This window comes from Pinus tabuliformis, chromosome 5_2 (genome assembly GCF_031772625.1).
Source record: "Pinus tabuliformis cultivar Carrire ecotype Pingquan chromosome 5_2, CPIR1, whole genome shotgun sequence".
NCBI lineage: Eukaryota > Viridiplantae > Streptophyta > Pinopsida > Pinales > Pinaceae > Pinus > Pinus tabuliformis.
Window position 1 is genome coordinate 813058402 of NC_142306.1, and position 27761 is coordinate 813086162.

The 27761-nt window shown below is 39.5% G+C and overlaps 1 protein-coding gene across 1 annotated transcript in view; it reads left to right on the top strand.

The window, feature by feature from the left end:
• The first annotated feature begins 890 nt into the window (after positions 1 to 890).
• The window catches only part of LOC149161786 (uncharacterized), a 77586-nt gene continuing 50715 nt past the window's right edge, over positions 891 to 27761 (top strand). The window contains exons 1-2 of the mRNA XM_089437041.1: positions 891 to 2164; positions 27395 to 27469. Coding sequence (XP_089293167.1) covers positions 1043 to 2164; positions 27395 to 27442 — 1170 coding nt within the window. The 5' untranslated portion in view covers positions 891 to 1042 and the 3' untranslated portion in view covers positions 27443 to 27469. The remainder of the gene's footprint in view (positions 2165 to 27394; positions 27470 to 27761) is intronic.

Sequence of the window (27761 nt, forward strand, 5' to 3'; positions counted from 1 at the left end):
TTTTTGGGCATGTGATATTGATAAGCCATGGTATTGCCCTATAGTATTGGCCTATGGTATTGCAACAAAGTCTATTTAATAGTATTCATGGTAAAGTGGGGGTGAATATCCATGGTTAAGAATCTTGTGATATTGTTTTAAAATATTTTGGTTGTGAAATAAGTTATGGTTTATGGGCATGTGGTATTGATAAGCCATGGTATTAAGCCTATTCACAAATTAATAACAAAATCAAAATATAACACATTGATTTTTATTATTTTTATTAATTTAACTTTTTATTATTAATTAAAACAACATTTAAATGTTTACTCAATATCACTTTTTTTTAACTAAACCGATATTTAAAATTTGCATATTTACATTACACCTACACATCTCCGCATACTTACATTACACTTACACATCTACTCTATACTATAAAACCTTCTCGACATAATTATTTTCACTTAAATACACCAATTTTTTCATACATATACACTACACACTTATACTTACATTGCAACAACAAAATTTCCATTTTCCATCCCTATACAATACACACTTATACTTACATACATTGTAACAACAAAATTTCCATGTACATATACAATGTTTAATAGCTTTTAAAAAGTTATACAATGTTTAATAGCTTTTGAAAAGTTCATACCATATACCATAAGGATTTAAACCTTAGTTACTACACAAATGTGGAAGGTTAGAAACTACAACGTATAAATGTTATTTTTTTAAAATCCTTTCATCCGAAAGTTATTTTCAATAATACTACAATGGAAAAATTTAAAAAATCAAAATGTGACGTGCATCCAACGGCAATACGTACAAGGGACGTGCATGCGTGGGTTTTAAAGTCTCCGCCCCAATGGAATTACAACACATTCCATCATTAAGGACGAACATTAACAACTAATTTTTTTTTTCGATGGGATCGAAGGGAGGGTTTTGATCACGGCGAGCTCCCAAGCTACTGTTCATCCCCAATTTTATCTGATTACAAATCCGAATCTGGTTGTTTTTGTTTCAGATTCCAAGTTTGAGTCCTATGGCGGATCCACCGCTACAGAAGATCTCAATCACAGGTCCTACTCTGGCAATGATAATGCAGCGGTTTAGCGCCTCAAATGCAGACTGTGATGGTCTCCTCTTCGGCCACGTACAGTCCATCTCCTCCCTAAATTTAGCAGACAACGACGACGAAGTCGGCGTTCGCGAGGACCTTGTGGCCACCATAACTGGCTACAGCAGCAGCGGCTTCATCCAGACGTTCTACGACGCCGCGGGGCGAGTCGATCAGGCCAAATTAGCGAAGCTTGTTGGTGAAAGAGATAGCAGAGACCAGGACCCGCTAATCGGCTGGTATATGGCGCGCAGAAACACCCCTCTCAGGCCCTCGTTGCGAGAATCCGCTGTAACAGCCCGTTTAAGAGCATCGGAAACTCGCCCTCCGGCTTGCCCTGACAATGCCGGAGCCGCTTCCAGGGTTTCTGACAGCGGATTACAGCGAAGCGTCTCGTCCAGGGTTTTAAAAAGTACTTTAGGGCTACCGTACTCGGAATCAAGCAGCGGTTCGCATTCCAGCCGGAGTCCAGTCAGAGAAAAAGATGTCACCAAAGATAAAGTTCAACAGCAGCAGCCGCTGAATAAGGCCTGTGGAATCCCCGCTTCTTCACCCTGCTTGTTTTTTATTTTTTCAGAGTCAATTAACCATCAATTCATCCACACGCACGAGTACAGAGCCTTTCAATACCGCGCTAGGGGCAAAGGATTTTTTTTCGAGGCCAAGAGTGTCGATATTGTCAACATAGGGCCTGGGTTTCGCGGCCAGTATAGTGTTTTCTCGCCGGTTTCTGGTTTTCCCTTGCTGCCCGGTAGCTTGGAGTCCCCGGCAGAGGATACCGCTGATAGCCGAAGCGGCAGGGAGGATAAGAATTGGCAGAAAAGTAGACAGGACAGCGGTAAATTGAGCGGTAGTGGGTTGGGCAGAGAACAGGGTGCCTTGGACATGTATTCTTCGGGGTTTTCGGTGGATAGGTTGGCCAGATTGGCAGGATCAGATGCGGACCATCGGGTGTCCGAGCTCGAAGAGCTCTATAAAGGGATGGTTTCAAAGCTTGAGTATCTGTCAAAGCAGGTGGGGGAGAGCTCAGTAGCGGTCGCTGAACAGGCAAGTCTTCTTTTGTGTATTTCTATTTTGAATATTTTCTTGCATGTACAGTGTATGAAACTGATCACCCCCGGTCGTCATTTTTGGGGAAAAATTAATATTCTTGGAGTCTTATGCACTGTCAATTAGACTTTCCAAATCGGGCGAATTTAATTGCCACGAATTGCATAGATTCGAACAGGCAATTTTTCTTTTAAAAAATTCATAAAAGATTTCATTCTCATTGTTGTTAAACGAGGAAACAGACGCAGAGATATATAGTTTACCAATGCCTAAATTCAATGCATAGCCCCATGGGTTAGCTTAGTAGGTTGAACTCCCTGCCCAAGCACATTGCTGACGGGGTCTTAGATCACATATTTAAATTGGGCAGAGTCTCTCAGTATTAAAAATTAATGTCACATGGTTCGAGTTCGACAACGATTAAGTTCGATTCGAATTCGAATTTTCCGATCAGGTTCGAATGAGGTTCGGCATTAGGTTCGACTATACATATTTTTCAATATATATATATCTATATGACAAAATAATAGAAAATTCAAAATTGATCCATAAACACATGAATACAAATTCTTATTAGTAAACATACATGAATAATGTAATCATTCTAACATCTAGTTAAATGTAAACATACACAATAGTAGTCTGCAAAAAGAAATGACATAATTTTCAGTCTTCAAAATTTAAATGAATGTCAAATACTAGTAATCTTTTAAAAAATCACATCATTTTAATGTTTAAATGCTAACAGAAACCTGAAACCAAAACAGTACGTTCTGAAGACCATTTGTATGTGTTGGAAATTTGGTGGTTGAAAACTGATAGCAGCAGGTTTCTTTTTTGACTCTTTTTCGTTGGATTTGACATTTAACACTTTGGAGAAGCATTCTTAGTTTGGATTTTACCATTCTCGAGGGCAAAAATTTGTGATAGTTGTGGATTTTGGCAATTTCTACCTGGAATGGTGGCCGGATACCTATAACAGCAGTGATTTGTTTTGATTTCACACAAAAATACCCTGCGCAGTGTTGGAAAGGCCGTCTGTCAAGCTAATGTGGTGATGTTGCTTTCAAAATTGATAAATTTAAACGCAGTAGTTTAATGAGGTCATTTTTTGGCTCCTTTCCAGCCAGATTTTTTTGGTCAATTTTGGCATTTGCGGCATAGATATAAAACACAGGCCAAATTGGCCCACGAGGTATGACAAAAGACTGTTAGCAAATACACAGCTCTGCAGCCTGCTCAATACAAACGCTCACTCAATACTCTCGACAGCTTGTGCCAAAACGTTAGAGAGCCATCGTTTATAAAGAAATACTTGGCGGGAAGCGTTGCAGAAAAGCGGTATGCGGCCCCTGGTTTTTTTCGTAAACAGCCAAATAAAACAGTCAAAAAAACCAGCGAACCCTAAATCGAACCTTAAAAAAATTCGATTAAATTCGCGTTTAGGTTCGTTCAGGTTCGTTCAGGTTCGAGTTCGATTAGGTTCGACTTCAGGTTCGAATTTCAGGTTCGGCGAACCTGAACGAATTTCAATTTTTTTTTGAGGTTCGCCGAATTTCGAACCTGAACCTTCAAGTTCGGCGAACCCTGTGACATAGATATTATCAGTCACTGGTTTGGTTGGCAGTTGAGCCACCCTTAATCTGGAAATTCTAGGAAAGGGGGATCCCATGAGATTTTCCTGGAAGGAAGGGTCAATCAATGCAATATTCATGCATAAAGAATCTAATGGGAAGAAGTCATGGTTGCTGCCATGACAAGTCTGACAAGAGAAATTTGGCTGAGAACTTGCTGCAGCGAACTGGAGAATTCACTCACTGAACTCAATGGTAGGTTTTATCAATTTTTCACATTGGCGTTTTTTTTGAATTGCATTTTTGCTGAACACAAACACCGACCAGGTGACATGGTTACTAATTTCAGACTATGCGCTTGGATATTGTTGATATTTGGCAGCACTTTCTGGACTGGGATTCATGTTTCTGTTTGCTCCATCCGGGTTTTCGTTGTGATGTTAACATGCTGTTTAAATGTCAATTCATGGAAATTGTCCATAGATATGGTAATCGAGATAGTTTTGTTCCCTAAGTCAGGTACATTCCAGTCCACTGGACTATGGTTGAAATGGCAAGTAGGGTGGTGCTTATTCTGAGGAGAAACTAAGGTTCGAGGCATATGGATACCTTGTCTGCTATTCTCTAATGTAGTGTTAAGGAACAAAACAAAAATAGGTATACATTCCCGTCCACTGGACTATGGTTGAAATGGTAAGTAGGGTGGTGCTTACTTTGAGGAGAACTAAGGTTCAAAGCGTATGGACATCTTGTTTGCTATTCTCTATTGCCGTTATAAGGTTCAAGGTGTATGGATACCTTGTCTGCTATTCTCTAATGTGGTGTTAAGGAACAAAACAAAAGTAGGTATACATTCCCGTCCACTGGACTATGGTTGAAATGGTAAGTAGGGTGGTGCTTACTTTGAGGAGAACTAAGGTTCAAAGCATATGGACATCTTGTTTGCTATTCTCTATTGCCGTTATAAGGTTCAAGGCGTATGGATACCTTGTCTGCTATTCTCTAATGTGGTGTTAAGGAACAAAACAAAAGTAGGTATACATTCCTGTCCACTGGACTGTGGTTGAAATGGTAAGTAGGGTCGTGCTTACTTTGAGGAGAAACTAAGGTTCAAAGCATATGGACATCTTGTCTGCTATTCTCTATTGCCGTGTTAAGGAACAAACCAAAAGCAGGTATCTTTCACTGGTCACCGTCTGTTCCTGTTTTCTGCTCCATAAGGATGAAACTATTGGCTGTGGGATGGAGTCAACATAATTTGCAACCTTAATCATATATACATCAGTTTTGTTTTGAAAACAATTCCAAATTCATGGGCTGTCAAGATCGGCTAATTAAACTCTCTAGATTAAGCAAATTTAATTGCAACAAATTGACATGACAGATCCTGAAATATATGAATAATTTTGGACATGCTTTCCAATGATATATGATGGTTCACCATGTTTTCATTCTTGACATTTAATTCAACATATAATTGGATGGAATTTGGAGTTATAAAAATTTCTGCTTAATTCTCTTTGCCAAACTTATGGCATTTTTTGCATATGTTTTTGTGCTAGCGTTTTTTTCCAAATCCCATTGTTAAGAAACACAAACCAGGTGAGTAAGTCTGTGACTATTTACCTTGTTTATTATGTCTTGTTAATTTTTTATTTTGAGCCACCAGCCATAGTATTATTTATGAAGTGCTTGATTTTTTTCTTTGTTACCTTTTTCGTTCCTGTATCTGAAATTTGGGGTAGAAGACGTATATCATAGCAGCAAAGTGAATGTGTATCAAGAACATTTTATGGACTATTTGTAATTTTTTTTGATTCATAAGAAATAGTTTTATATTAGAAAGACAAAATAGCGGTATAAAAAAATGCTTGAGAGGGCAGAGCATGAGAATGAACAGAGAATCGTCAACCTGTATGACTACTAGAAAGTGAAACTGAAACATAATTAAGACTGATTTACAAAGAGATAGAGAAATTACATGTTTACTGAGTTATGGAATTTGTCTCTAGAGAATCTCTTTTTCCTTTTTACTTTTGAACGTCAATCCAACCAGTTGTGCTTGACATGGGCTGATGGCGCTGGAACAGAGACTGAATTGCCAAAAGGAGTCATGAAATCTAGGTGGTTGGGACTAAGTTCTACCTCCTTATTTATGCCAGAATTGTCTGATTCATGCAGGTTCTTTAAACATTGAGAGGGATTAGATGGCACCAAAGCCAAGTCTCTCTCCCTACCACTGCCAAGGTGAACTTAAATGGGCTCCTGATTTTGGTTGAGCCATTTTCTTTGCTGAAGCTGCTTATGGCTGCACTGCTGCTGCTTACGGGTTGGACATGCAATTTTTTGCCTTTGCATATAACTAATCTGAGAGGCTTTTCTTGAGGCTGTTGGATGGAGAAGGGGTCGAGGATTGGATCATACAATTTTTGCCTTTGTATACAGCCAATCTGATAGCTTTTTCTTGAGGTCCTTGGATGGAGAAGGGGTCGGGGAAGACATATGCATCCTGGAGATGTCTTAGTTTGTTGGCATGATTTACATTTGTATGCTGTGTTTTCATAGTCTAGCAGTGGGCTCCAAGTAAGATCATCCCTTTCTATGCACATCTTGTCAAGAAACCCATGATTAAGGTCGAGCCTATTATGGATACGAGCAAAGGTGATGAGCCCTTGAACAATTCAAGCTCCATCAACTTTAATGAAACTATCTAGGGAGTTCTTAACAGATGCAAGAAAAACTGGAGACCGTAGGTGAAGAGGAAGGTTTGGAACTCTTATGCAAACTAGAGTTTTCATGACAGTGAAGGCATTTGGATTAAACTCTAGGAATTGGAGTTGAAAGAGAGACTCTCTCTTCCCCAAAACCAGGGTCCTTGTTTGCACACTTTTGACAATCCTTTGTAGTTTGAAAAATTATAATGAAGTAACACTTGGAGTAGAGGAGGAGCTCATAGTTGGTAGTCCAAGTTGGATTCGACCACTTGTGTGTTGTTGCATATGGCCAAAGCCCATTGAAAAAATAGATATTGCCATATTGGCATCTATTCGATACAAAATGCTGTAGGCATAGATTGTGGGTCTAGCACTTCCACCACTTCAAAGCCCTTAGATTTCTTTAGTATGAAGGAACGATTGATGTTGTTTTTGTTTTTGAAGGAGTAGAGGGCATTGGTTGCTAGGGCTCCTCTCAGAATGCTTGAAGTCATAAGCACAATAACATTCTTGCTAATGCCATAACTTGTAAGAAAGAAATAATCTAGGAGTTGCCTTCTTGCATAGAGCAACTTTTGATGTCTTATAGAGATCCCAATTCCTCTCCCTTCATTTTATTTGTGAAATTGAGTCCATGGATTTCATTTTTAGTAGATGCAACATTGAGAGATTGGAGCCTCCTGACAGCATGAGTAGATGTTACATGTCCCAAAGCACCTTTGGCAATTAGGACATTCGTCAACTTTGACCTAGCTTTGAGAATTCCTCATGATGACACCATTGGGCCCAGTATGCCCTTGGTTGGCTTTGACACAACCTGATGGGCATGACTTGATTCAAAGCCTAGACGAGGATGGCTTCCCATTGAGAGACTAGGGAGGGCTTGTTGCACCTGAAGAAGCCTTGACATTGGAGAGAAGGAGGCCTTATTTGACAGTTGGAGACCCATGGACACCACTTGATGGCACCCCGGCTACACTTGGGACCCCAAAGGAGGAATTAAGGTAGATTTGGGGGGTATTCTGTCAACTTTTGGATGATCCAGGCACTCTTACACATTTGGACACCTCAACACACCTTGGCGGCATTTGGAGCCCTAAAAGGGAATGACGTCAACATTTAAAGAGGCTATGGTTCACACATTTGGAAAATTATGGTCTATTTTGTCATTAGCTAGTGGGTTGGCTTGTAACCCAAGTTCATTTCATGTCAAACTTGTTATTAGGGGTTCCATTAGGCTAAAATACTCTTGGTAGACCTCATATAGGTAAAGGTCACCTTCATTTCATTTTCTTCATCAATTGTGACTATTTCAGCGTTCTTAGAACTTAGCCTAGTTGAATTTCTGACTTGTATCTTGTGGAGATGTGATCTATGGTGGATATTTATAATGGAGCTATTCGTTGGCTTCAAAGATGTCATTTTGGAGCAATAAAGGACTTGTTCATGCATTCTATTTTGTAAGTGTACCTTGTATTTGATAAATCTTTGTATTTTGTGGCTATTGTATGGAATGGTTAATTATCTAGGGTTTCCATGTGTAATTTTATTGTTGAAAAATTATTCTGTGGACTGTTAATGATAATATTGCATGCATTACCCACTTACAAAATGTGAATGACAATCCCATGGGTGAATCTTCTAACTAGCTCTCCCCATTGACTTTTCCCTCACAAAAGTGATAGCTAGGGTTTGGAATCTAGGGTTTCATATTCCCTCATTCCTTGCTAGGGTTTAGTATTTCTCCCAAGTTAGTCATCCCATAGACTCCATCACCCAAGGTCAAGGCATTGGCCTTGGTCACATGGATGATCACCTTGAAAACTTTCACAAAATCACTCCTCTACGCTAAATTTAGAATTCGAGCCTCTTAAGGAAAGCCTCTCGCTAGGGCTAGGGCATTTTTTTCAACTAGGGTTGAAGACGTTGCTTTGTGGAGGGGTTTAACACGTGGAGATAGAGTATTTGACTCAAAATTTAATGGCAGAAGTGTCCTCAGACACGTAATTTTATTAATCAGAAAAAAACAATTACATAATTGATTTTGCAAGAGTTTACACCCGAACAACCAAACACTCTTGCAATGAGCTATTTATAAGCTCCATGTCCTAACTACCTCTAATTATGGATCACTTACAAGTGTCCATTTACAATAAATGCTATTCAAACCAACTAGCTAACTAATCTCCTATAATATAGCCTAAGATACGACTCATTTGGAGAGTCATATCTTGATCTAACATTCCCCCCTATGATCCAAAGGTACATTACAACAGATACCAAGTTCATCCCCGAACTTAGTAAATTTTATTCTGCCAAGCGGTTTGGTGAAAATGTCGGAGATCTGATCTTCGGAAGGACTATAAACTGGTTTGAGGACATCTTTGGCAATGAGAGACCTGATATGATGATACTTGGTGTCCACATGCTTTGTCTTTGAATGAAAAACTGGGTTCTTGGCAAGTTTGATGGCTGACTGGCTGTCAATGAACAATGATGTAGCTTCTCCCTGAGAAATGCCCAAGTCCTGCAAAATTCGGCGCAACCAAACAATTTCACATGCTGCTTCCCATGCTGAAATGTACTCTGCTTCTGCTGAAGAAGTGGCCACTGTAGCTTGTTTTTTACAACTCCAAGATACTGCTGCTGACCCCATATTCATTAAATAACCTGATGTTGATGCTCGATCATCAATACTCCCAGCAAAGTCGGCATCAGAATATCCACCAAGTACAAAATTTTTAGTCTTTGTGTAAAGAAGACCAAAATCTTTTGTTCCTTGGATATATCGAAGAACTCTTTTGGCTGCATTCCAGTGGCTGTCTTGTGGTTCCTGCATAAAATGGGAAAGAAAATTGACTGCATAAGATAGATCAGGACGAGTATTTGTCAAATAAATCAAGCTGCCAATCAACTGTCTGTAAGTTGTACTGTCCACCTTTCCCCCCCTTCAAATTTTGAAAGTTTCAAATTCTGCTCCATGGGGGTGAGAACAGGCTTGCAATCTTGCATGCCAAATCGCTGAAGAACCTCTGCGGCATACTTACTCTGAGAAATGAAAATATGATGTGGACGTTGGAAGACTTCAACTCCAAGATAGTAGTGAAGTAATCCCAAATCTGTCATCTTAAAACCTGCATGTAACTCCTTTTTTACTTGTGCAATATGATCATCATGATTGCCAGTGATGATCAAATCATCTACATACATAACAAGAATTACCAGATATTTGCCTTGTTGTCGCACATACAAAGTATCATCAGATTCACTTCGTTGAAAACCAACTTTCCTAAGGTAATCATCCATCTTTGCATACCAGGCTCGGGGAGCTTGTTTTAACCCATATAAAGCCTTGATCAATTTGCAGACTTTATGTTCTTGTCCGTCCACTTCAAAACCTGGTGGTTGGGTCATATACACGTCCTCCTGTAAATCCCCGTTGAGAAAAGCACTTTTCACATCCATTTGATGAACCTTCCATCCTTTTTGAGCGGCCAATGCAAGTGTTAATCGGATGGTGTTCCATTTAGCTGTTGGAGCAAAGGTTTCTTCATAATCAATGCCTTCCTGCTGCGCAAAACCTTTTGCGATAAGTCGTGCTTTATACTTGTCAAGTTCACCCTTCTGATTATACTTAATTCTGTAAACCCATTTGCATCCTATGGGTTTAACATTTGCTGGACAATCAACAAGATTCCAAGTGTTGTTATCAATTACTGCTTTATATTCGTCAACCATAGCCTGTTGCCATTCTTTATGTTTTACTGCCTCTTTGTATGTGGAAGGTTCAGGAAAATCATTTGCTATCAAGGCAAAATTGCCTTCACTTCTATGTGCCCTTTTGGTGCCAGTTTTATTCTGTTCATCAGGCTTTACATCTTTCAAAAGTTGAACTGCCCATTTCGGAAGTTGGTGCTCACTTGTTTGCGCTTCTGTAAAGTCCCCATCATTGTAAAGAGGATTAATATAAACTGATGTTCGTCGTTCAGGTGAAGAATGTGGAGACTCACTGTCTGAAGAACTGCTGCTGCTTGGAGATGCGGATGAACTGCTAGAAGACCCAGATGATGTTGTTGATGTAGATGGACTGGATGACTCATCTTCAGAGGAAGGAAAATCAAGTTCATACCAATTTGGTGAAGTTGGTTGACTTTGCATTTTTCCATTTCTTTTACTTCCCTTAGTTTCTAATTTGTGAAGAAGATTTTCAATTTCTTCAGCACTCTTACTCTCTGTTTCATCAAAAATGACATCCCTGCTCACAATGAATTTTCCATTGGTCAAAAGACGATACCCTTTCTTCTCATCAGAATAGCCAATCATTTTGCATTTTAAACTTCTTGAGTCAAGCTTAGTTCGTTTTTCTTTCGGAACTAAGGCATAACACACTGACCCAAAAACTCTAAGATGTTTAACTCGAGGTTTGAAACCAAACCAAGCTTCATAAGGTGTGATTCCGTCTAAAGAAGCAGTTGGAGATCTGTTTCTTAAGTAGACAGTTGTATGAATTGCTTCCGCCCAATATGTTGGACTTAACCTCTTGAAGGTTAACATGGATCTCGCCATTCCTAACAAAGTGCGATTCATTCTTTCGACTACTCCATTTTGCTGTGGAGTTTAAACATTAGTGAGATGTCGTCTTATGCCATTTTCACTGCAATAAGTTTTGAATTCATTTGAAGTGAATTCTCCCCCATTATCCGTCCTGAGAGTACCTATCTTTTCTTTGACCTCATTTTCAACAAGTTGGCGAAAATTTTTAAACTTATCAAATGCTTCTGACTTGTTCTTCAAGAAGTAAACCCAAGTCATTCTGCTGAAATCATCAATGAATAGTAAGAAATACTTGCAACCACCAAATGAGATTTGTAGTGGACCACAAACATCACTGTGAATTAGTTGTAGCCGCCTGTTTGCACGCCATGAACTTGTTGGAAAACTTTCTCGATTTTGTTTCCCATAAATGCAAGCTTCACATTTTGCATTTTCCCTTTTGAATGTTGGAAGTCCTTTAACCATTCCTTGTTTCTGCAATTGAGAAAGACTCTCAAAATTCAAATGTCCATATCTTACATGCCATAGTCTGATAGGTGAAATATCTGTAGTCACTGCCCCTGCAAAATCAGAATGCCTTGGAATAACTGTCCCTTTCATCCGTAACAGTTTTCCATCTTCATAACCTGTCATAACTGTTTTCAAGTTTTGTTTCACTGAATTAATCTTCACTAAACCATCTTCCATAATCACCCTGATGTCTTGCTTGTCGAATCGTGACTAAAGAGAGCAAATTTTTCTTGAAACTGGGTACATACCATACATTGGAAATCAATTTTTCTCCAATGTCAGGGAGAAAAACTTTTACGACTCCTTTTCCATAAGGAGTATGTTTTGTATCATCAGCAAGAAAAACTGAATTAAGGTGGCATTCTTGAAAATTCCAGAAAAAATCACGTCGACATGTCATGTGCTGAGTTGCCCCGGAATCCAAGATCCAGGCATCTTCATAGTCACTTCTAAGATGAGATGAAATTTGTGATGCTGGTGAGGAAGTAAAAACATATTCTGAGCTGTCTTCATCTTGATCATTTGCAAATTGTGCTGAATGCTGCTGAAACTTGGTAATTTTATTAAGTGAAGTTCGACAATCTTCAGCATAATGACCAACTTTGTTACATCTTCGACACACAATTTGACGTAAGTCTCTTCCTCGTCCTGAAGATTGTCCTCTGCCTCTGCTTTGACCTCTATTTGGAGATTGTCCTCTACCTTGACTATTATATCCTTGTCCTTGAAAATTGCCTCTTCCTTGGTTGTTTCCTCTACCTTGAAAATTATTTCTTCCTCCTCTGTTAAAATTGTTGCCTCTGCTTTGGCTTCGACCTCGATTATGAGCTACTTGATTCTGATTCCATCTGCCTCTTCCTCGAGAACTATCTGCTGATGACTTACTTGTGCTGGCTTCTGTGAGAAAAACATCTTCACCAACTTTCTTCTTCTTCCCAAAAGTTTTATCATGTTGACTTAACATTTCACAAAGTTCATCAAACTTTAGTTTTTCTAATTTCCCAGTTACTTGTAAAGTCTCTAAAAAATGCGTATAGGAAGAAGGAAGCCCAGCAATTACAATTGTGACCATAAAGCTATCATCAATTGCGGGAAAACCAGCATTAATAATTTCCTGCTTAATATTCTTAAGTCTGGAGAGATATTCAAGAATATCACCATCTTCAGTTAATTTTTGTTGCAACAATTTTAACTGTAGATCAAACTTCTTTGATTCTGGCTGAGTATCAAAGAGGTCTTTAAAAGTTTTCAAGACAGTCCATGCATCTGTGGCATTCTCTATATGTACATACATTTCATCATTCACAGACGATTTAATAAGAGCTAAGGCTTTAGCATTCTTGATTTCCCATTTTGCCAGTGGATCTGCATCTGTGGGTTTATTAGGCTTAACATCTCCATCACATATTCCTTGCCATAATTCATTGTAAATGAGTGTGCTTTCAATAAGACGATGCCACGTTTTATAAGATTTGGTGCCTTCTAGTTTGTCGGAATCAGAAAATAAGTTAATCAACTTAGACATTTTAGCGATGAAGAGACGCACCAAGAAGCAGAACAGAAAGGACAAGATAGTCAACACAACACACCACGCAAAAAACACGATCTATCGGGGCTTGGCCTTGACCCTCGAATAGTCGTCAAAACATGAGAATATTGACTGAGCTTTGCACTTGGCTCTAATCAATTTCTCAAATTTTTACAGGGCAACTTTCAAAATTTGACTTTTTACAATGGTGCTTTGCACAATCTGGTAAAAAAATTACCCCCCCTCAAAGTAAAATTACTTTGAGTTACATTTATCTCCTTCGAAAAATTACAAAAATAACAAACTCCTTATTGCTCCAAAAAATTACAATCACCTTAACAAATGTTACAAGACCCTTATTACTCCAATTACATAAAATTATGTATATTTGAATCAAAAATTCATTGTAGCTGTATTTCCAAAATCCCCTTTCATGTATAAATTTCAATCCAACGCCTGTGGGTTATGGGCCCACACAAATCTGGTACCATTTTCCAGCAAACAATTCCTCCATTAATCGATACTTCACAGAATATTAAATTCTGGTAGTCTTGCTCCATTCATGGTTCTGCGCTGACTTCCAATTGGTCTCTGCTTGACCGGATTTAACATCTGGCTTTTTAAACATTTGTTATGTCATCGATCCATCTGTTTATTGATGACTGTATCATCCAGCCTTTCCAATGTATACACAATCTTATCAAACATTCAGTGATATGCAGAATTAACAAACCAAAGGTTCACAAATCTGAGCATTTCCTACGCATTATGCAACAATTGAGACCTCATTTCAACAGTTAGAGATTAGCGCAGAAAATATATCAATGACCAGTTACTGTGTCTTTTACCAAACTCGTTTCTTACTGAAACCTTCCACAGATCAAAACACATAGCATTCATTAACCAGACTGGCGATCAAAGGCGTTAACCACGTCTCACGCTTCTCCACACTTAGCAATTGCAGTTTCTATTTCCGTAGCCTGGAAATTCAAATACAATGAGATCAAACATGAAATTCGAATTTCAAACAGCGTTCCTTCTAGGAATTTAAAAAAAATAGTTTATTTTCAGTAAGTCTTCTACGGATTGCCTGCATGAGGTCAATCAATAGTGTTGCCCATGTAAGAGAATGTCGGCTCTTTAGATCTCGGTGATCTGCTGTGCGTAATTCTTTGGGAAGAAAATCGATACGGTGCTGGTAAAATGCAGTCTGATGTGCGTAATTCTTTGGTCGCGCAGGCCAAGTTAAGATTCAAGAAATACAAAAAGAATATTCAGTTCTATCAGAGGATACCAAAAGGGCAATGAATGATGCAGGCGTATACGATTCGGTGGACCAATCCTTGATTAACACATCAACAGGATCCGCCCGGAAATTAAATTTCCTCAGTATTTATGTAGAGAAGGCACCAGCGAGTATACACAGAACAGGCCATCCAATATGGCACTAAAATAATAGAAATTCAACACAATGATTTTGATAATAATTCAAAAAAAATTGATTTTCGAATTTTAAAATCTAAAATCAATAAAATTTCTTCTCTTCTCTTTTGAACAAAATTTTGACAAATTTCATACCAATTATCTGCTGACCAACTGAATGGAGTTTTCCAGGACTTTGTTGAGTTGGAATCTCCTCAAATCCACTGCAACATTACTGGAGCTCTGATACCACAATAATGGCAGAAGTGTCCTCAGACACGTAATTTTATTAATCAGAAAAAAACAATTACATAATTGATTTTGCAAGAGTTTACACCCGAACAACCAAACACTCTTGCAATGAGCTATTTATAAGCTCCATGTCCTAACTACCTCTAATTATGGATCACTTACAAGTGTCCATTTACAATAAATGCTATTCAAACCAACTAGCTAACTAATCTCCTATAATAGAGCCTAAGATACGACTCATTTGGAGAGTCATATCTTGTTACAACAATATACTAATTCTAATTGTCTCTAAAATAATTAATCATTCTAGAATAATTATTAATTTAATTTCTTAAATTAATAATTATTTTATTTCAATTTTATAACCTATGATAATAAAGTATTTTTGGATGACGTACTTTGCCCCAAGTAAATTGTGCTCTAGAGAAGCCCTAATTTGCCCCAGGCTTCAACTTGGAGCTTATTGACGACTTCTTGTTCCATAAATTGAAGGTATACATCTTATTGAAAGCCTTTTCTTGGCCTTGTGACCATAGACAAGATACTAGGTGAGAGTATTTCTACACTCATCTCACCTCAATTCCCTTGGAGTTTGACTCATCTTGATTTCTTTAATCAGTTTTTAAAAACAACAACCTTCTCTCTTTGTTCAATCACTGTAAAGAATCTTGTGAATGGGGAAGATCTCACATCTTTGTCGTAGTCTCCCACTGTGTTGAAACATTGATCTTGTAAGCTATAAATGTGTTGTTGTATCCATCAACACAAAATGCTATCACACCATCCATCCACAATAAGTTTTGAACTTGTCTCCATGGCATCCCACCTAGCATGTGCCTCCTCAAAGCTAGAAGGCTCATCTAGCCTTTCACTAGTATGTGCAATTGTCGTAGATCAACAACTGACATATAAATGGCATCCTCTCTCACCCTTTTGGCCACAATCCTTGGACTAGCTAGACTACAATCATTGATGGTGCACTACTATCCCTCAAATGCAACTCTTCATTATACACCTGTCATGCAAGATATTGAAATAAGATTCTTCTTTAAGCCAGTAACAAACAAAACATAATGCAACTTAAAAACATCACTTGAAGGAAACTGAGAAGAAAAGAAGCTAACTCCTCTTGTAGTATATGTGGTATCATGACCAGTCTCCACACTTATGCCTCCATCTTGCAAGTTGCTTCTAAATCTTACTAGATCAAGACCTTTCATATGCCATATTTATGGAAGCTACACTATCCACATACCATCCAACATGAAAAACACTGTTAGAGGATAATCAAGAGATCAAAGCGATGTCCATCCTAGAAAACTTGCAATATGAAGAAGAACCAACCCTTTCAAGGGTCAAGGTGCTTATCAAAAGTGATGTATGGTTTCACATCCAATGACCTCAAACTGTTAATACATCTCCCACGGAATATCCAGCTGAAATGCAAACTCCCTCTTACACCTATAATGGTCTCACCAACAAAAGCTCTAATACCAAGTGGAAATTTCTCCAAACTAGGGTTTTAATGCAAAATATAAATTTCACCTCTTACTAGGTTTCCTGGATGTAAACCCACTGAATTTTATGCCTTAGGGCTGTTATGAAATATAGAACAAAACTAGTAGCGAAAGCCTATGATATTTCAATCCTTAACACCCCAATCCTCTAGGCAATCCATGGAGAAAAAATATCGAAGATTTTCAGCTCTTGAGCATAATCTTATCATGCGTAAATCAGATCTGAAAACTCTTCTTCATTTCTAATGTTAAGTCACTTAAACATATTTTCCATTTACTTATGTCAATTATGAAAGACATAGTTGTAAATTACCAACCATGAAGAGCATAGATGGCTGAAAAACAAATCTGTAATTTACACAAGTAGTGGGCATCTAGGGAAAACCAAGAAAGCCCTAGTTTAATCAAGGAGATCCAACATGCATGAATCACTCAAACAAGTAAGCAAAGATGTCTCCTTTTTTTTCTTCTTCACCAAATACACCTTGGGGTTTCATCTCATAACCCTAATCTCAATTCTCCAAGCGATGAAGCTGCCCTAACTCTAGACTTTAATATGTCCAAGAAGATCAAGAAACTCTAGAGAGAGAGAGAGTACAAATTAATATAAAAGAGAGAGAAGATGTTTAATGTGCACCACTTGATCACATCTTTAACACAAGAGTGATAAGCGTAAAAATGTGCTATGATCAAATATGATAATGGACTCTCTGCCCCTTCTATATATGTGGGAGGTAAGAGAGGTTGACAATATGATGTGGGTTCAACCCCTTACAAGAAACCTACAATTGTTAAAATTGGCAACTAGGGCCAAACTCCATGTGGGTCACCTCATTTATGGAAATGGATATTTTTCTTAGATTCCTCTTGTCGAGAGCTGTAGGATTGATCTAAAGATCATCCGATTTTGACAAGTATTTATGGAGATATGAATTTATTTGTATTTACTTGACAAATTATCAAGGTCGGCCATCAGTGAAATGTGTGGCACACATTCCCAGTGAATCATATAAATACAAGAGAGGTTGATTCATTTTCTCATCATCTCATCTCACTCATTCTTCTTTCTCTCTCCTTAGCTTTGGTTATACAAGGAGCTGCTCACACGTGGGAAGGAGGAGGACGCATTAGGGCAAGGAGGACGCATAAGTTGCTGAAGGTCTCTTTGACCTACGTTGACCAAGCGTTGACTCATCAAGGGTGCGGTTTTGGTGTGGCTGCCTCTCCTAGGTAGGCTGCAGATTTTGGCACAAAAATCAAGGCAATCTGTCCACAGGTTTGACTAGCGTTGACTGCCCTAGTTTTGGGCAGCAGGTTGACTTCAGTCAACAGCAGTTTGACTGTGTTTTTGGGGTTGTTCAAGGGCTGTTTCTTCAGGTTGTTTGAGGGCTAGTTGACCGGAAATTGACCAAGCATATTGGAGGTCAATTTCAACTCGTTTGACCAAGTTTGACTCTGTTGATCTAGGGTTTGCTGCTGCTGATATAAAATTACAGAATTCTGATTTTGTACTATTTTCTCTCTGCTGAACATTTGAAGATAAAAGAAGATTTGATCAAAGGGTTTCCCCGCATTGGGGTTTGTCCCTGGCTAGTCGCCACATCTTGTGTCTCTTGTCTTGGCTTGTTTTCTGTTGATCGTTTAATGTTCTATTTGCACTTTACTTAATGTATATGTGATTGCTAATCTGTGGCTAATAAGAAGAAAAGAAGTAAACTGTTCTAAGCATAGAACATACCATAATTTAACATGATATCAGAGTTGAGGTGAAGACAAAGCCCAAGCAAGAGCAAGAGCAAGAGCAATCACCGAAGAGAAGGTTGGCAAGGCTATCCTAAAAACTTCATGGGGTCCACAACACTCTTCCCCGCTGAAGACAAGCTCAGTGAGAAGTCTGACTATCACGGATGAAAGATGTCTCTCGATCTGACTTTAAAAGATCAGGAAGTGTTGGACCATGTGAGACGCAATATTGTTGGGCCTCCATCAAATGCATTCGCTACTGCCAAAAGCAAGTGGTCCAAGGGAGAAGTCAAAGCAAGGAAGATCATTCAGGACTCTATCGACAAACGCTTGGTGGCCTATGTTTTCGAGTTGACAACCTCTAAGGAAATCTCTGATAGACTGGTGAGTTTATTTAAAGTTAATGATGCAAATCAAGTTCTGTTCCTTAGAAATAAGTTGAAGGAAATTAAGAAGGGAAAAGACAAGAGTATGCAAACATATTTCTTAAGGCTCATCGAGATCAAGAATGATCTCCTATCTATTGGGGAAGTAGTTCATGACAGGGAAATGACTATCACAACTCTTGGAGGACTGCCACCTGAATGGTATATATTCAAACTACTCTTCTCAACAATGATGTCATCCCAGGATTTGAGGAATTGATGGCTAGATGTATTCAAGAAGAGACAAGGATGGAAGAGCAAGAAATGCCCGCAGTTAAAGGCCATCCCTCTGCCTTTTCTTCTCTTGCTAAAAGAAGAAACAATTCTGGGGCTAAATCCAAAGGAAAGGTTGGACCAAAGGGTGGAAGAAAAGGTCGATGTCACAATTGCAACAAAATGGGCCACTATACGAGGGAGTGCCCTGATAAAAGGGACTCACACTATGGCGATGACCAAAATCACTCTCAAGGCAATCAAAGGATGGTGGGTCCAATGGCAGAGGTAAAAGAAATGCCTGAAATCAAGGAAGAGGACAACCCTTCAAGAAGGCAAGAAACTCCAGGTATGAATCTAATGTTGTTAACAATAAGCAAGATGAATATTGTCTACTAGCGGCCCTCTCTACTACTGCTCCCTCGAACTCGCTGGGGAATTGGCTTATTGATAGTGGTGCCTCAAGGCACTTCACTGGCTACAAAGAAGCTCTCTCCAATCTGATAGAAAAGGAGACCAACCTGGAAATTGTTCTTGGGGACAACGCAAAATATCCCATGAAAGGCGTAGGGAATGTCACTCTTCAATTGAATCAGGGTAATACAATTCATTTGCAAGAAGTCCTATATGTACGTGATCTCAAAAAGAACCTAGTGTTCGTTTCGGCAATGGAGGACAAAGGCTACAAGGTAACCTTCATTTATGGCAAGGTACATGTATGGAAAAAGAATTTTAAGGAAGCTTTCACTCTTGGGTTTCGAGTCGATTCATTATATCAGGTCGGAGGAGGTCCGCTGGGTGTCATGTCTTGTGACACACCACTTCAATCCGAACTATGGCATCGAAGGTTTGCTCACCTTCATTATAAAGCTCTACCCAATGCAAGACAAGTGGTGATAGGGATGCCCGAGTTCCGAGTAGAGCAAGAAGGTGTATGTCCTGGATGTGTCGAAGGAAAACTCAAAAGGGGACCATTCCACTCAAGCCAAAGCAAGACCTCCAATATATTGCAGTTGGTTCACTCAGACATATCTGGTATGATGTTTGTGAACTCTTTGGGAGGATATTTATATTACCTCACTTTTACAAATGATTATTCTCGCAAGACTTGGATATACTTCTTAAAAAAGAAGTATGAAGCGTTCACTCGGTTTCGTCACTTCAAAGCCTTGATCGAGAATCAAACCGAAAAGAAGATCAAGATCTTAAGGACTGATAATGTGACTGAGTATGAATCCAATGAGTTCCATGACTTTTGCAAAGAGGCTAGCATTAAGAGGGAGACTACAACACCATATACTCCCGAGCAGAATGGTGTGGCGGAAAGGAAGAATCGTACGATTGTGGAAGTTGTCCGTGCTATGCTTCACGATCAAAGACTTCTGAAGTTTCTATGGGCCGAAGCTGCGAATACCGCTGTATATGTGCAAAACCGATGCCCTCATCAAGCATTGGGTTCCAAGACTTCCGAAGAGATGTTCACTGCTAAGAAACCTGACGTATCTCATTTTAGAATTTTTGGAAGTCCGGTATATTTTCATGTGCCGAAGGAGAAGAGGAACAAATTGGGTGCATATGGAAAGAAAGGAATCTTTGTGGGCTATAACGAAAACACTAAGGGCTATAGAATCTATGTGGCTAGTCAAAGGGAAATCGAGATTAGCCATGATGTCATCTTTGACGAAGATATGGCTCTTAGCAAAGTTGACAATCTTCCTACTCAAAGGGGATCTAAAGAAGTTGACACAAGGGAACCCAAGGAAAAGGAGGATGAGACTATGCCTGATGTGGAAGAACCTATGGATCCTATTGATCCCCCTTCGCAAGAGCCTTCCTCTTCTAGGAAGAGGCCTTCATGGACACTTGATGATGCTGAAGGGCACATTGCACCCAGGGGAACCTTCCGGGAGAGTAAGATGCCGACCAGGTATCAGGGATACTTGACCATCATGATCACGATCATCCAAAATGAGCCTTCGTCATTCGCAGAAGCTGTCAAGCATCTTGTATGGAAGGATGCTATGACTGAGGAATATGAGTCCATCATGAAAAACAATGTCTGGGATGTGGTCCCCAGACCCCAGGGCAAAGCAGTTGTCACTTCGAAATGGCTTTACAAGATAAAGCATGCAGTTGATGGAAGTGTGGAAAAGTATAAGGCTCGTTTTGTCGCTTGTTGCTTCTCTCAGATGAAAGGTATAGGCTATGACGAGATATTTGCACCTATTGCGCGATATACCACCATCCGCTCGATCATAGCCCTTGCTGCTTCACAAGGATGGAACCTACATCAGATGGATGTCAAGACCGCGTTCTTGCATGGTTCGATCAAAGAGGAGGTCTATGTGGAGAAACCCGAAGGATTTGAGATTCATGATCGAGAATCTCATGTGTGCAGGTTGAAGAAGGCCCTCTATGGGCTGAAGCAAGCACCCCGAGCATAGTATGAGAGGGATCGATAGCTACTTGATGGAGCTGGGATTCACTAGGAGTGAAGCTGATTTCAATCCTCTCATACTAGTGCTATACGTTGACGACCTCTTTCTAACAGGTGCAGACCCTCTCATTCACAAATGTAAGAGGAAGTTGGCTTTTGAATTTGAGATGAAGGACCTAGGACTGGTGCACTATTAACTAGGACTAGAAGTCTGGTAGAAGCCAAGGGAGATTTTCCTATCTCAAGGAAAATATGTGGTGAAGATATTGGAAAGATTCGATATGGTGGACTGCAAGCCCGTGACTACCCCGATGGAGCTTGACTTCAAGAAGTTAAGCGGTAGTGCTGTCGGACCCGTTTTACTAAATGCTACCGAATATGATCAACTCATCGGAGCATTGATGTTCTTGGTGAACTCTCGTCTGGATATATGTTTTGCGGTCAACACGTTGTGTCAACATATGGTTGAACCTCATCACTCACATTGGATTGGTGCCAAGAATATGTTGAGATATCTTTGTGGCATAATCACTCATGGGTTGAGATACACTGTCGGAGATGTGAGACTAAATGGTTATACCGATGCTAATTGGGCAAGCAGTGTGGTGGACCGAAAGAGCACTTCTGGGTGCTGTTTCTCTTTGGGATCTGCCTCGATATCCTGGATGAGTAGGAAGCAGAAGTTGGTGGCTTTGAGCACCGTCGAGGCAGAGTATATTGTTGCTAGTATGGCCTCTTGTGAGGTGGTCTGGTTGTGAAAGTTCTTCAGTGAGCTGTTTTGATTTACATTGGATACCATCGTGATCCTGTGTGACAACCAAAGCGAGATTCGTTTATCAGAGAATCCCGTATTTCATGATCTTTCCAAGCATATCGATATCAGGTACCACTATATTCGGGATGTGGTGCAGCGGGGAGCAATAAGGCTCCAACATATCGGTACAAATGAACATGTTGCCGACATTTTGACGAAGCCCCTGGGAAAGGTCAAATATTTGATTTTCCGAGAACGACTTGGTGTCGTTCAGAGACCCTCTTATGAGGGTCGAGTATGATGTATTGAGCTCTGGGAGATCCAGGGGGGCGTGGGGTACTTCTTGGAGCGACATGCGACCACAGGGCGACTCACCATCCCCTGGTGGTGCACTATGTATAGGGTGGAAGGTTCAACCTTCCCCTGTGACACCCCGTGGTGACTGTAGGACAAGATGATTAGTTCTCTTGTGGGCTAGGATGATTAGTTCTCCGTGGCGACTGTGGAACAGGATGATTAGTTCTCTTGTGGCGACTGTTGGACATGATGATTCGTTCTCCTGTGGACAGGATAATTAGTTCTTTTGTCGAGGCATCCTACCCATGCAGTCTGGGACTCATGGGAAGTACCTTTCATCTGATCAATGAGTAGGGAAATGGGGTTAGGGACCATTAGTAGTACTATCGATGGATGCATCGTTGTATCTATAATACTCCCTATGCTAGGATGACCTCCATTGATCTGGGATCAATGATACCAATTTGGGATCAGTGAGAGTGGTATGACACACTCTGAGATTGACTTCGGGTCAATGGAGGATGGTATGATACATCCTCGATCATTTCTTCTTCTTCATAGTTCGAGCAGAGCAGGGCCAAGCAGTGTAGGGCAGTGCATTTGATGGCTGGGATAGTAGTGACAATCAAACAAATAATTCTCCCTAGTTGAGAGGGAGTGTTAAAATTGGCAACTAGGGCGCTTATTTATGGCAGTTGATATTTTTCCTAGATTCCTCTTGTTGAGAGGTGTAAGATTGATCTAAAGATCATTGGATTCCGACAAGTATTTATGGAGATATGAATTTATTTGTATTTACTTGACAAATTGTCAAGGTCGGGCAACAGTTAAATGTGTGGCACACATGCCTAGTGAATCATATAAATACAAGAGAGGTTGATTCATTTTCTCATCATCTCATCTCACTCATTCTTCTCTCTTTCTCTCTCCTTGGCTTTGGGTTATACAAGGAGTAGCTCACACGTGGGAAGGAGGAGGACGCATTAGGGCAAGGAGGATGTTGAAAGGAGGACGCAAAAGTTGCCGAAGGTCTCTTTGACCTACGCTAACCAAGCATTGACTCGTCAAGGGTGCGGTTTTGGTGTGGCTGCCTCTCCTAGGCAGGCTGCAGATTTTGGCACAAAACTCAAGGCAATCCGTCCACAGGTTTGACTAGCGTTGACTGCCCTAGTTTTGGGCAGCAGGTTGACTTCAGTCCACAACAGTTTGACTGTGTTTTTGGGGCTGTTCAAGGGCTGTTTCTTTAGGCTGTTTGAGGGCTAGTTGACCAGAAATTGACCAAGCATATTGGAGGTCAATTTCAACTCATTTGACTTTGCTGCTGCTGATATAAAATTACAGAACTCTGATTTTGTACTATTTTCTCTCCGTTGAACTACTGAAGATAAAAGAAGATTTGATCAAAGGGTTTCCCTGCATTGGGGTTTGTCCCTGGCTAGCCGCCACATCTTGTGTCTCTTGTCTTGGCCTGTTTTCTGTTGATCGTTTAATGTTCTATCTGCACTTTACTTAATGTATATGTGATTGCTAATCTATGGCTAATAAGAAGAAAAGAAGTAAACTGCTCCAAGCATAGAACATACCATAATTTAACAACAATGAACTCATATAGATACAAATGAAGATCGAAGAGAGAGAAGATAACTAGTGTGCTCCACTTCATCACATCTCTAACATGAGTGATGAGCATAAAAAGGAGCTATTATCAAAATTCAAAAATGATGATGAAAGACTCTCTCCATCATCTTTATATATGGAGCTTGGAGGCAAGGGAGGGAAACAATACAATGTGGGTCCATACAAGCGAAGTGCTTTGCTCCATGGGTACACTTGTCATGCTCAAAGGTAGTGTCGTACACAATAAGGGCTCCAAGATGATGTAGCTACACAAGGTATGTCGACACCCCTACATCACAAGTCCACACGGACTTCATTGCGCGTCATAAGCCATGTGCGCTACAGAGTCTATTCCTTCTGCATGAGCACTGTCTCAACCCAATTGTTCTTGAGCCAACTCGAAGCCTCCCTATAAGAATCCAAGCTATCCCAAGCTGTTTAGGGCATGATACCATCCTCAAGATGCATAATTCTCCTCTTTTGACGTAGGGTGTTCTCCAAGCAAGTGAACCTTTCCACGTGGATGTTACCTAAGCTGTCAAGAGATCTCCAATACCCAAGGGAAGAATACCAAGTAAACACTCAAGTAACATCAAGCAAACACCGAGTGAGCCAGCTCCAATGTTTCAATCCATGATGGACCATCTCTCATGTACAACAAGCAAGCACTCAAGTAAGGTTGAGCAAACATTGAGCAAGCCATCTCCAAAGTGTCAATCCATCACAAACCATCTTTCACGTACAAATCCATTATGGATGGTCTAGGAGTTGAACATACAACATGTACCCCAAATCTCATGAAGCACCCCAAACATGGTGCAAACACTTTTGGAGTAGCCTGGCAATACTATTGAATGTAATACATCATTTACTCCAAATCTCATGAAACACCCCAAACATGTTTTAAACACTATTGGAGTAACCCAAAAGCTAACAATCCTCTTGGTTGTAATTTTCCTCACGATCAATGAATCCATATGGGCTTTGTTGTGTAAAAGGGTTGTTTCTACTTTAATACCAACAATGATGCTTGCCTCTAACCAATTTGAATATCTTTGCGGCTTTGGTTGCTTGAAATTTTTGCGATCTGAACATTTAATAGTTTTTTTTGTTGTGGTAATGTTTTTAACTTTTCTCAGGATCCTTGCATTATATTTGTTCCTCTTTGTTATTGAAACTGATATTATAGGAATTGGAGATAGAAGTAGAAGATTGAATCGGCCAATCAACTCAAAAGGAAGGTTGTAGATCTGGAAACTAATCACAGCGGCTCTTCATGTACTCTAAGATAACCTCACATGGATACAAGGTAATGGAAAGAAAATCAACATTTGTAGGGACAACATTCAGTGGAAAGAATATCAACATTTGTAGGGACAGCATTTTGGGAAACCCTACCTTGGAATCAAACTTATATTGTCTCCCTCTCAACCCATGGCTATCTCAAGCCGGTTGGCCTTCCCATCTTGATATCTCAATATGGAATCATTGGGGTCATTGGTGTGGGTGGAATTTGTTTTCCATCCCTCCACATATATTGTATTTATCCAGTTAGGTCAAGATGGCATTGGCTGGCTGTGTGCTTCTTTCAAGTTCTGAATCTGACAAGAGGGGATAGGGAAAGTCCTTCTACACAGCAAAGAAAGGATATGAATCCCAAATGTCTGCTCCACTTCTCATTTCCAATTTGTGGTGAAATATTCAGGATCCTGACAGCCTTCCTAAGATCAATATCTGCTGGACTTTAGCTCATAAAAAAATCCCTGACTGCGGAAAATCTCAGCAAGAGAAGTGTGCATCAAGATGCTCTCTGTGCCACAATGAAATCAAAAGCATCAAGCATTTATTTCTTGAATGTAATTTTACTAAACATGTTTGTAAGTAGGTTGTACAAGGGTTTCTCCATCAATTTAAGTGGCCAGAAAGAATTCTTCAATTATTTGAATCGCTAAACAAACTCTACAGAGTCTCCTTCAATGGGAAACCTCTTTTCAAAAGAATTTTTGATGGCTCTCCCAAAGTTTGTCTGTTGGAAAATATGGCTAGCTAGAAACAGGGTAATTTTTCAAGACTCTTTGTCTTTACCTGAAATGGTTGCTGAAAAAGTTAAAGTCCTCTTAGCAGATCATATGAAAAGTAAAATTATAAAGCTCCACAATCCTCATTCATTGAAAAGATATGAAGACAGACAGAGTTCTCAGTTCAGTCTGCAGGTTTCAACTTCACCTCCAGCACTCGGAAAATAGCTCTAGCAGCTGTCTCCCACAAAAGAACAACTTCAGATCTGGATATGTTCACATAACTCTCATATATTATTCATTGATGGGGCATCCAAGAAAAATCTAGGGGTAGCAGGTGGGGGGGAGGGGGGTTCTCTTTGGCCTCGAAGGACCAAATAGAATTGAAATAGTCGTGGAGCCTATGAATATACTTTAACAACCATGCTGAAATGTATTCTCTCTTCCAAGCATTGTCCTGGCTTGATTTTTTACCAATTAGATCTCTAATTATAATAGGTGACTTTAATAACTCCATCTGTCATGTTGCTATGGAAACCTTTGCTTTGGACTCCATGCTTTGCCATCTTTACAAAATAATTTTGAGTTGCTTGGATTCCTCACAGTCAAGTCAAACATGTTTTAAGAGAACTGAACAGGGCAACAGACAAGTTGGCAAATCAATCCTTATCACTCCCTTCTGGACCTGAGGGTCAATAGAACTCTACGGGAAACAATGTTACCTTAAAAATATGACTATGAATTGCAATTCAAAAATTTCTATTATAAGACTATTTTCATGCCATGAATGCTGCATTTCAAAGGCATAAAGGATGCATGCGGATGTTGTTATAATAAACATTCTCTCTACACAGCAATTGCAAATTTAAAATACAAGTATTAACATGCAACATCTTAGTCTCAAGTGCAGCAGCTGCAGGCACTCAAGGTAGTGAGCACAAAATATCTTTTGTATTCTCGGCCCAATCTACCCCAGCTGAACTGCCTGATCTTAGTCGGGTAGCTGTTGATGAAAATTTGATCATTATAGATGACTAGGAGTCAATGCTTGTTATATTTTGATGCCAACTAAATGTTACGGTGCTAATGGCATTTTCTATGGATTGTATCTGTATGGCTTTTTTGGAATTTAGTATTAGGGTTGAGGCACAGCTAGTCTGGCCATACTAGTGTACTCAACCCTTTGCAATATTTTCTCTCTGGAACTTATGGATGTATCTTTTCTGCGCTTTAACAAATTTTTGGCTAATATAATCTACCTTGTTATTGTTTAAAAAATGATATTAGAGGTTACATGCAATATTTTTGTAGTTCTAGCTAGATCTGTCTTTTTGTTTTCAGTCTTTTGCCTCAGTGTTCCTCTTTAATTTAAATTTGCAAATAGTCAAACAAGTGTGCAGAATCATCTGATTGTTGAGAGATTCTTCATTTCCCTCATCTGAATTCTTGTAAAAGTATTCTCTTAACTGATGATAATTGCTCTGTTTTCATTTTAGTTCTTGCAATTTGGCTCTTTGCATTCAGTTTTAATATTTCAATGTTTATTTATTTGCCTTTGTTTATATATATATATATATATATAGTGGATGGTATTTCATCGATGAATCCTACAAGGGACAGGAATTGATGGTTGTTTATGCATGTGGCTACAGGAGAAGCACAATATGAAGTTAAGGTCCAAAATTGCTGGAATTGATTAAGTTTGTTATTATGAAGTCTAAGCGAAGGTGATGCATCTACTCTGCCTTGAACAACAGCCATATTTGTATGCGCTTTTGTAGAGTCATAGCGAGATACCTTCTTCAGTTTTACATAGGTTATTTAGTTTTATATGTGGGAGTTTTTTTTCTGAGATCATTAATTTCTAAGGCACTGGTCTCATAGCTGAATCTCCCAATTGTAAAGATTTTGACTCAATAGTATTTTGTGAAAGACATTGAACTCATTGAAACATACTCAGGCAAAGGAAAATACTCAAATTTTCTCTATCTGTTAAATATATGTCTGTCTGTGCATTTG